This window comes from Hipposideros armiger, unplaced genomic scaffold, assembly GCF_001890085.2.
Source record: "Hipposideros armiger isolate ML-2016 unplaced genomic scaffold, ASM189008v1 scaffold_201, whole genome shotgun sequence".
Classification (NCBI taxonomy): domain Eukaryota; kingdom Metazoa; phylum Chordata; class Mammalia; order Chiroptera; family Hipposideridae; genus Hipposideros; species Hipposideros armiger.
The window spans coordinates 1787392-1799029 of NW_017731551.1; the positions used below are offsets into that span (position 1 = coordinate 1787392).

Sequence of the window (11638 nt, forward strand, 5' to 3'; positions counted from 1 at the left end):
TAAACACAGTGGCATTTGAGTAAATCATCTCAAAAGGGTCCGTGGATGGTCACAAGGGATGCATCATGGTCTAGCCACCTTCCAAAACGGTCAGCTCAGAAGGAAATAAAGCACAACCTCGAATTGACCAAAACCAAATCGATCGTCTTTTCTCTGCTTCCATTGCAAGGTGGGTCCTGAAAAAAGCCAGATGACTTGTGACAGCCATCGAAAGCCTTGCTAAGGAGTCTCAAGAGATCCAGAGGCTGTGCCATCAGCAGTGGTTAGAGGGAACCCTGGCCCCAGGACAACCTGGAAGAGGGTCCCAGAATGGTTCTTAAACTCCTGCCTCCATTAATTTGTATTTCTCCATGACATGCAACAAAAGGAGGATTTTTATGTAAATTACGAAATAATTCATAAACTATGATTATGAATTCAGAATTCTTTTTTATAGGATATTTAACTGAGTTCTATGCAAGCAATAAAATGCCTGTATGCAGCATGATAGCTTAAAAGAAGTAAACAAAGTTTTAAAAGTGAACTGATATTCGTAGTGAGAAACCCATCATTCTAAAACATGAAAATAATGTACAGATTCTGGCGTCTCTTCCTAACAGCGACATCTGAGCTTCTAAAACTCACAAGAATATCGAGTCCATTTGTCTCTGTCCACCGTCACCTCTCAGTCCCAAAGCTGACATGCTTACTACTGGGGTTTTGAATATATGTTGAGAGTCATACGTGATTTTTGTCAGACATGTAGAATATCCTGGTTATAATTCTTTCAGTAAGGAGTTAAATACAGGAACTAAGAGCAAGATTTTCTCAAGAAATAAAAATCGAGAAACTCCAGCGCTGATTCTTTTTTTCCCCCAAATATTTCTTTCCCGGAATCAAAATTAGATTTTACCCCTATCTGAAACAGTGTACCTATTACCATGGTGCTAAGTAATTTTTTAAGATTCTGTGGAATTGGATCCAAAGAAAAAAAATCTTCCCTTAGTCAAAGGGGGGTATTTCTTTAACATCAAAAATAAAACAACCGGAAAGAGTTGGATGGAATCTCAGAAACCAGCTTAGTCCCACAGCAGCCCCAAAGAGCCAATTGGGGTTATTATACTTGCAAGATCAGAAACACGACAATAATAGAACAGGCTCTCTCTTGCTTCTGTCCACAATCTGTTCCTTTATAGTATAGGGTTCTCTCTGTATTGCATTTTCATATGGAGAAACTTTTGATGAAAAATTCAAGTATAAACATGACTAGTAAAAACAATATCCTCAGACATCCCAATTTTCTTTGCATTACTGAAACACAATCCTGAACTATAAATAGAGCTCCAGCAAATGCAACAGCTGCACTAGCACATTTATTTAACAGAACCTACGAAACTAAAACCAAGCTACCTTGTCATCATGCCAAAAACAAAAAACAAAAAAACAAGTGCTCCTAAGTGTAGTAAGACCTGTGGGCCTTGTGTTCTTAAAGGCATGAGTTTCATGCTCACACCCTGTAGGATGGGAGTGAAGTTCATTTTGGACCTGGCCTAAGAAGCTAGAGCATCTGAGTACAAATACAAATAGGCCAAACCACCTGATCACACGGAACCATCTGCTGAAAGAAGAATATGGGACCACACAAAACACCCTTGGATGTACGATAAATACACAACTTTCTGACAGTGACTGCTGTGAAATACTTGAATGCTATAAGGTCACTAAATCCTGGAGGCAGTTTTGAGACTCTGGTTTGAGTTCGATACCTCCTTGTCCTTCGGGGAGGAAAATCATCAGGATTCTATAAACTAGAATGGAACGCGGCTATTAACCTCAAAACATACCTCTGGGAATCTCTAACTTCGAGCACGGTCCCCCGCCTCCATGCTGACACCAGTACAATGTTAGATGGGGGCAGTCAATGCTGAGACCTTCAGCATACGAAGGGATGAATATTCCATTGCACAGGCTTTTTTGTTGCCGTTAAGTTCAGCATTTGAAGACTATAAAACCCTCGCCTATTGGAACCTCATAATTCCTACTTCTAACGTGGAGAGCGACAAGAGTCCAGACCGCTCTGTGGGGCTCCAGGGGACTTACCGTCATTCGCCGCTCCTGGCGTCTTGTCTCCTGTTTCCCTCTCACTGGACTCCTCACTGACTGTTGAGTCAGCATCTGAGGGCGAAACTCTGCAGACACAAAACAAATGTAAACATTAGGAAAAAGAAAGAAAAGGGGAGGGGGAAAGGTCACATTGATTTGGATGTGAAAGTCAGGCTCCCAGGCAAAACCGGTAGAACTGACAGTCCAAAGCATTCTTTCGTGGCACGGTATCAAGGGCCACATTAATAGCATATAGTTATTTCTTAAAGACAGTACACACAGCGTATGAAATGGCTCAGCAGGCTGCCTTTCCACAAATGCTAAAAAACTAGGTGCCAGATTGGAGGACAGTCCCTCAGGAGCCCTGGACTGACATTCTGGGTCAGGCGTGGATTGGGTCAGAGGATCTGGAGTTCAGGCCTGGCTCCGGGTGAACTGGGTCTGCAGGATCCCTTAGAAGCCAGGGACGTTCTACAGTCACCTCCTAGAACTCCAGGTCTTTGGAATAGGCCTACACTTCCAACCCAAAGGCAGTGATCACCACTGAGATTTGATGCTACACATAAAAAGCAAGGGTATCACGCAAGCCAGGTGGCACCAGGCTAGTAAAAAACCCTTCACCGGTTAGCACCCCTTCTCTTTACACTCCCTGGCAACATGCAATGCTAACACGTTCTGGTGCCCATGTGGGATGCTAAAATATTAACCATGGAGGCTGTTGAGATGTTTAGGATGAGACTACAAGGAGAGGGAAAACAGCCTCTGCTCAATCATACTGGCATATTAAATAATCCTTAAGGATCTGATTTAGTCTCAGCCTGCAAGACAATTAAACAAATAACAACTCGCTACGTAATTCAGTTTCTTTTGTAAAGATCGTGTTCTAACATCCCTTCAATTCTTAAAACTAGGCCAGAACCCCCCAGGGTAGGTTTTTCTGAGAAGTCAGAAATTATAACACCATTTCAAATGTTGGTATGATCACACGCTTTGTCCCTCTTAGCAGAAAATCAGGATTAGGAGTTTTCCGAGCTCAAAGGCAGGCTGATAATTTGAGGCTTCGATAGCCAAAGCTTGACCGGGCTCTGATCTCAAGTCAACTTAATAAAGCCTGATTCTGAACTCCGTCTTCTTGCACAGAGCCGGAGCCCTTCGCACAGAACCAGAGGGTAATGGGGGACTTCCAGGGAGTGGGTTAACAAGCACATAGCCACGTGTTTCCCTTTGAAAGGAGGGATGGAAATAAATTGGGACTGGGGAGCTGGGCAGAGAGGAGGCGGTGACGAGTCCATGCAAACACACTAACGAGGGTGACAACACAGGCAGTCAGAGAAAAATCAAGCAAAGACAGAAGGGTGTGATGAAGGTCCCCTGCAGAGAGCGCGATGAAGTCACAGCTAGCCGCTGGCATAATGGGCCAGGACAAAGCCAATCCTGGGTGTGTATCACGTGCCATGCACTTTGTAGACATTACTTCTGATATCATCTCCAGTGGGACGAGCATGCTCTCTCCAGAATATATACACTCGAGCTGGTCAATCCCTGATCAGGTCCCAGGGGTCCACCAAACCACAGCAGACAGTGACTCATAACCTTAAATGCTTCTGGGAAAGAAGGCAGGCAGCCTCCTCTGGGAGTCCATTAGACTGGTTCAAGAACCCTCAGGTTCGATGACTGTGGGTAAGCTGTGGTCAGTCTCCTAGGCTGCAGACTCGGGCGATATTCACCGTCAGCCCTTCTGATACAAGAAATGGACCAACTGAAAACGGAATCATGCTCTGCGATACAGTGCAATACAGAAAACCCAACACGCACCTTCCTCTGTGACGGATGTTCTTGGCGGGGACCTTGGCCTTGGGGCTCGGCACATCTCCGTTCTCAGAAGGAGTGGTGTGGTCCTTCACAGGTCCCGGCAGTGGTGCTGGCTCATGAATAATCAATATGTCGTCTTTATTGTGCTGACCCAGATGCTGCTTGGCAAAATCAAAGCCCTTCACACTGGGGATCTGCAACTAAAACACACACGCGCGCGCGCGCACGCACACATGAGACCATCTGAAATCTGAGGACCGTCAAAGAGATTGTGAGGGCTGGCAAGATTGTGAATGCCAACGTCTGACTTCAAGATTGTGCCCGCCATCCCACCAATCTAATTCAACAAGCATCTCTCCAATGTCAAGTGTGTGCACGGTGCCATTTCTACCTAGAGTTTGCAGAAAAGACAGACACTTGGGAAAGATGAAAGAGGAGTCCAAGGGTGAAACAGCTAGACCGTAACACAAAAGACATCACAAAACAATGCGTGACCCGCTGCCCTAGTAGCATAACCATGTGTGTGCTACGTATTTGCAGAAGAGTGACAGGGGCACAATATTCTTTATAGAGAAATGGGGACTTGTGCCAGGACTCGGAAGATAGGCAGAATTTGGAAATAAAAAGAGACAGCTACACCGGGTGTGTTCTAGATCCTGCCAGGGACCAGAGGACACAGGGTAGAGATCTGATTAGCTGCACTCAAAGGGTCAGACTGTAGGGGAGTGAGACAAGGCCGGCCTATCTGTGCACAACTCCAAATGCTAGCTTCTACAGCAGAAAACCATTAACTATTTCCAAAGAGGCAGATTTCTAAAATCCAAGCAGACAGGACACAAAGGGACCAGGAAGACGGCCCAACACTGCCACATGCATGAAATGACAAAGGCCTGAGACCAAAATCTTAGCAATGATAATGGGAAGGAATGAACAGCTCTCCAGAGACCAGGCAAGAGGGACCTGGAAGCCAAATAGACACGAGAGGCAAAGGAGAGAAAGAAGCCAGCAATGACTGGCAGTTACAGGCAGGGAGAGCTGATCAGTGGAAGTCACATTAAGTTAAAGAGGTGAGTCATGAAGGAATAATGACTTGAGGAGATAAAAAGACAGCTTTCGCTTTAAACATGCTTAGTTTGAGATGACAAAAAAAAAAGCTCCAAAGAAAAGTAGCTCCACGTAGCTTGAGTCACAGGACAATAGCTTGGGGGAACTTTCAGGCTGGAGGCGTGACTTTGAGAGCATCTGTATAGAAGGTGACACGGAGGGAGGCCGAGATTTTTAAAGATGAAAACAGCCTACAAATAAACTGTTGGAGAACATCTAATCGTTTGGGGCTCGGAGGGCAAAAAGGAAGCCAGGAAAAATATAGAAGGGGACTTCAAAAAAGAGCCCGGAAAGTTCAATGCCAAGGGAATAAAACATTTCTTTTAGAAAGGAGTGGCCAACAGAAGTAACGGGGGCACAAAGATGTAGGAGAAAGGGGTCTTCGAAGAAGCCCACCTCTCACACTGGCAGACGAAGGGGTCCTACGTGGGGGTACAAGGTGCCAACCCCAACCCCACAGCCAAGACCCAGTGAGCCTGCAACCCCCGGGTCCAGGTCTCGGCGTCTGGGCCTGTGCAAAGACAGGAAAGACGCTCGAAGCACATGGAAACGTGGACAATGAAGGTGGGACACAACTTTTGATGACAGGGGTGGATATTAACAGTTTCCTTAATTTGAGCTTGCAAAGTATAGGAAAATGAACTGCAGGGTCTCCCCAGCAGGAAGGCCACGTGCCAACCCAAGCCCTCCTAGTCAGGCTGTGCTCCACACCTATAGCCCTATCAGTCAAAAGACACAAGACAAACCCATGTAAGGAGCTATTTTAGACAAGAGACTGTGTAGAAGCAAAAGGTTTTGTCATATTTGTGCTAACTGCATGCACAGATGAGTGAAAATGCCCATGGCTTAGTTTTGTGATCTCTAACATCTTTTTAGCGCTAAAAGTATACAATCAATGGGCAAGAAAGTGGTCTGCAACAATGACTCCTACCAGCAGAGGGAGACAAAACTTACAGTAAGCATAGTTTACAAAGCTGTTGCTTGGAAACAAAAGGCCAAGACTGGCGAGCCTATATTTTCTAAATTGGCGATATCTTGTTACAAGAGCAGGCTACTCCGCCACAGAGGCAGTTTGTGACTGGACACACCCCTCGGCTCAGGAATGTTGTTTCGAAAAACCTGCCACTCCATGGCTCCCCCCATCCCCCACAGCCACCCAGGATACGTTTATTTCTTCATCCATGAGATTGTGGATTAGCACAGTGAAATTCAAGTGGGTTCCCCAAATCTCTGGGGATACACACTTTCTTAGAGGCATGAAGCCCTTTCAAGGGAATCCAATTCCAGATAAACAACCTCTGCATCTGCTCTCACCTACACGTGATTTTCCTGGGATTGTGCCTATGATATAAGCATCATGCTGGTCCCCCTTGTCCCCCTCCTTTCAAAAGAGTCCTTCTTCTATTTTATAGCAAAGAGGCTGTACCTCTCACCCATGTGGCTGCTTTTGCCCAGCTGCACCTCATTTTAGCTCCATAAACAAGGTGCCTCTAAATCAGCCGGTTCTCAACCTTCGTAATGCCGCGACCCCCTTAATACAGTTCCTCATGTTGTGGTGACCCCCAACCATAAAATTATTTTCGTTGCTACTCTATAACTGTCATTTTGCTACTGTTCTGAATCGTCATGTAAATATCTTTTTGTTTTCCGATGGTCTTAGGCGACCCCTGTGAAAGGGTCGTTCAACCCCCAAAGGGGTTGCGACCCACAGGTTGAGAATCGCTGCTCTAAATGAAAGAGTAACAGGTATAATCAAATTATTTAATCATCACCATCAGCATCATCTTATCAATCTTGGTACAATCCTTTTTGGTATTATCTCCCAGTAAGAAAGTAAAATGCTTCTAATGACTGGGAAACCTCTTTTGCAAGGTGCATGGTTTGCTCTGTCAACATTAAAGGAGGAGCCACAGATTGGAGACCTCCTCTAAGCAGAGGTCTCCAAAGTGAATAAGGAGAAAATATAAACCGCCATGCCTCTACGGTACAGTCTATGTGCCTCAAGTTTAGGAACTAAATGCCTTCTCTGATAAGCTCTCAGGGCTCATGTAAGTAACAAGCATATGTGTGTGTCAAAATGCTTCGCAAATGCCCAGGTACCAGACAACTGAGACTGGCAGTATTATTATTACTCGTGGTTGATAAACATCAAGCTGTTAATAGAAAGAGTCGGCTAAGAGTCCTCAGGCACCAGATCAAGCTACAGACATAAATTCAGATACAAAATTTTGTAATTCTGCAACAGGATGTGACAGACACATGGCAGGCCTTTAAAAACCATTTGATGACGGAATGAATTTCAAAGAAGTTACTTGAAGCACCAAACTAGATTGCGGGGGGAGAAGGGGGGCAAGAAAAAGATCTAATGTCATAAATGAAGTGGATATCCACCATAGCCTTGAAGCTCTATCGGCTTGTTATTGATTCTGACTCACATCTTTAAACACACCCATTAGATCCTTGCGCTTCTCACAGGCTGGGTGAGTCACTGCCTTCGACAACAATAGAAATTTGGCAACTCGTCTGTGCTTACGCACAACAGAGAAGCCATCTACACAAAGAAGGAAAAAATCAGAGGAAACACTGCCCCCCTCACTGATGGAATTAGCTCCTTTTGTTCCATCCCTACTTTCTGAGACACTTTGTCTAGTTTTTCCGTTTCTTAAAAAACAAAAAACAAAAAAACAACCTAGAGTTAAGTGTGGCTGTATTGTCTCAAGCTTCCGCATCCAAATACTCAACAATTTTTAGAAGAGTAGCAATTAATTAGTGCCTTCAATATTCCCATGAGGACCCAGTAATTTCTGAGAAAGAACAGCCTTTTTGTTTCTTTCTTTACTATATCACAAAGGGGACAGTCTCCAGCATCTGTGCCCTACCAGACTATGTCACGGACAAGTCAGGGAGGCTTGTGGAGCAAGTCAGCCAAGGAACGGGAGACGCCTGATGAATTGTAAAATACATGAGCCATAAATATAGTATGACCCAGATGGAACAAGACAGAGTGAAGTCCCCAGGACTCAGTTAGCCTGAACCCTGGGGAAGGCACACTAAGATGACAACAGCAAACCCCAAACGTCTCTGAATGGAAATTTGCAATTTCGAAGAGAACGCCATTCATTGCTTAAGCATTTCCTAGTTGATGGATGTGATTTGTGAAACCTCACCACAGCCACCATGATGTTTCCATTTAGAAGGTAAAGACAAGGTGAAGTTGCTGCCATCTGTGTGTCTCTGCTGTGGCCCAGCATGGGGCCTCTGGCCATGCTGTGGTCTTGAGTTTGAGAGAGCAGTCCTTCAAGATTCTCCTACCTCAGGCCAGAGCAAGTCATTGTCAGCTGACTGTGGGTGAACTAGAACCACCTACGCAGAAGGTCTTACGGGGATCCTTGCCGAGAATCAAACAGCAACTGCAGGGGACGAGCTAACCTTGACTGTGATGGAAGAAACACTCATGCAGCTTCTCTTTAAGCCACTGTCCAAACTACCGCCAGAACATATCTGTGTTCCAGCTGCATTCCTGCTGAGAACCCTCCGGGGGTTCCCCACCACCTACAGCATCACTTCCAAGCCCTTACATGTCCTATAAACCCCTCCGAGACTGGCTCTTGCTAACCTCTGTCGCGTTGGCTTTGGCAGTGCCTTTCCATACAAACTCTGCTCCACCCTTCCCAAGCTCCATACGTTCCCTCTGCCTGGGCCTGCTTCATCTCCTTAACCTCGGAGCTTCAGCCCCCTACATCACCTCCTCTGGGAAGGCAGAGCTGGCCCGCCACGTAGCTCCTCCATGCTCCTGCAGCACCCTGGACAGACATACACTGTGACTGTGTGTCAGCTGATGGATGGCTTGTCCTTCTCCCGGACTAAAGCCCTCGAAGGCAGGATTGCATGGTTATCTGTGCCTGTAACCCAGCCTGGCCCTGCTTGGCTCAGAGCAAACCCTCAGTGTTTGATGAATGAATGTGCAGTGTCTCAGGCAGCTCCATCTGGCTGCCCGCAGTGCCAGCCGGCCAGGAACTATGGTCCTGCGCCAACAACGGGGTGTGGACTGTCCCCGACAGAGAACAAGTTTCCATGGGACCAGCCAATGCCATTCATATCTTTAAATAGAACCTCACCAGGGCGAGGCGGATCCAAGCTGGAGTTGTTTTTGGAGCAGTGACAAGTGATGACTTTGGGCTACAAAGAGACTACAGATAAAAAGAAGACACGGGTTAGGGTTTTCTTTTTTTTTTNAGGGCGAGGCGGATCCAAGCTGGAGTTGTTTTTGGAGCAGTGACAAGTGATGACTTTGGGCTACAAAGAGACTACAGATAAAAAGAAGACACGGGGTTGGGGTTTTTTTTTTTTTTTTTTTTTTCCTTTATCATTAGTAATAAAAAAGAAAGGACCTTGCCTCGAAAAATGACAGCATGGCCTCCCTCTTATCACATTTCAAAACTAATCTACTCCCAGACAATCTGAAGATGTTTCCTTCTCGTTACAATGGGAAGGGGGTGTGGATTTTTGGTCAGTGGATTTATTGTTTCCAGATGTTTGTAGCTCTGGGATTTGCTAAAAGATTTCGGAGAGTAGCGGCGAGGCAGCATCAGGGGGCGGGGTGAGTGGAATGGAGCAAGGGAAAACAGAAAGCCACGCCAGGGAGAACTACAGTCAGCCGGTAAGATAGCCCCGTTTCCAACTGTCCGCAAGACTAGGCTAGAGACTCTTGGCTACTGCCAGATAATCTTAGAAGAAATGCTTATGAAGTAGAGATATTTGTTTTTCAACGAAGTGGAGATCATCGTTTTCCTATTATAAACACATGACCAGATCTACACGGTGGGTTTCTATGCCAGCAAAACAAAGCCCGTGCCTCCGAAACAGCTTCACCCTCCTACCAGAAGACACTTCATCTCTCAGGGAAAACCCTTCCTGTAAATATGTTACATTTTTATATATATATATATATATAAATTAAAAAAACAATGTATGAGCAACTCCAAAAGCTGGAAATTCTATTTGGAACTCTGTCCATTTGATAGACAGCCACATCTGGGATGTGGAAATATTTCTGAAGTAAAGTAGGAGAAGGAGAAAGCTTGGAGAATATCCTAGTTTGAACTTAAGAGATGAGGACCTTTGATAGTTTCTTGAAGGAACAGATAATGGATGGGGTTCCACAAAGAGTGCTTATGTTAGGAAGTAGGAAACATAATAGACCTAAATGCATAATCATCTCTACCAGTTAAAATCTGCAACTGTACTCTAGCAATAGAACAAAAACACTTCCAAATCTATCGTTGATCTCATTACAATCAATTCACACAATGAATCATTTAGTATATCAAGTACTTTTTTCCAGGTGCTGTCCCCCTGCCATTCATTAATCTAACAACAAAACAACCTTGGCAGGCTATGCAAATAATAAATGAAGAGAGGTAATAAATATGAACTTAATGTACAAAATGCTTCCAATACACTCAAACACCATAAGCCTGCAATTTAATCAAGACTTTGCATTTTTTTAGTTAATGCATAAGAAAACGCATACTCTTCATTTACTCCTACAGAAGTAAAATAAATTTTAAAAATACTTCTTTTTTTCATTTAACAGGTCGAGGTTGGTAACGTGCAGAATTTTTTATACCCGCGCAGAATGAAATTGAAAGCGGAATCAGGCAATTCTTTATTTCTTGTTCTTTTGCTGCCTGCTTGCTTTTTTCTCATCCAACTTTAGATTCGAGTGAGTACTCCATGTTTGTGAGACCCACAGAGGGCACACGTTAGTAAATATGGTAGTTGGATGACCACTTTCCATTCATAATGGCTGATTTGCATGCTGTGCTAAATCCCAGCAGCTTAGTGAGTCCTTCCCTAGTACTTGCCATGTTTTTGCTCTCACCAGGCGGACTAGATATGGACCAAGAGTCAATATCCTTGCTCTGAAACATGTATGTGACAAGGAAGTATTGCAGAAACTGTTCAAATATATGTGTGAGAAAACAATTGCTCTTACTATGAAAACTAAATTGAATGCTTTAGAAAGACATGGAAAAGGAACTGCTAAAAAAATAAATAAAAAGAAAAAAGAAAACTGCTGTCAAATTAGGCGTGGGTGAGTTAACGCTAAAAGACTGCAGAGTAGAGGAGGGTGGGGGGAGTATTTTAAAAATCTAGAGAACTTTGCACTCAGGTTACTTGGCTCTTCTCCAAAGAAACCCAAACTGGAAACTGCAGCTGATGCACTATGGGTATTGTTTATTGCAAGAAAGACCCACAGGGAATTCCTCTCAGTAGACCAACAATCCAAGTAAAAGACTTCAAGTATACTGAAAGATTGACAACTGAACACCTACTCACATAATTTAAGTTAAAATGTTTATGGCATGTATTACCACTTTGAAATTATGAAGTGGTCTTGATCAAGGTGAGTATGTGGGCTGGCACTATGATAAATGGAAGGACACAGAGGAGCTGTCCCGTGAGGTTTTGTATGAAAGAAAAGGACACACAGATCTGAGAAAACCTCCTGTGGCTCCTGTTCTCTGAAGACATCCAGGGTTAAAATAGATCAGAATTCATACCCAAAATAGATGGGAGCTTCTAATTGGTCGTCTCAAAAATAAAATTGCAGAGGAACTCAGAGCTCATAGCATTG

The 11638-nt window shown here is 44.3% G+C and overlaps 1 protein-coding gene across 1 annotated transcript in view; it reads right to left on the reverse strand.

The window, feature by feature from the left end:
- The window catches only part of KIAA1549 (KIAA1549 ortholog), a 127324-nt gene that overhangs the window by 33485 nt on the left and 82201 nt on the right, over positions 1–11638 (reverse strand). Inside the window, exons 9-10 of the mRNA XM_019653242.1 lie at positions 3898–4094; positions 2080–2168 (exon numbers count right to left, since the gene is read on the reverse strand). Coding sequence (XP_019508787.1) covers positions 2080–2168; positions 3898–4094 — 286 coding nt within the window. The remainder of the gene's footprint in view (positions 1–2079; positions 2169–3897; positions 4095–11638) is intronic.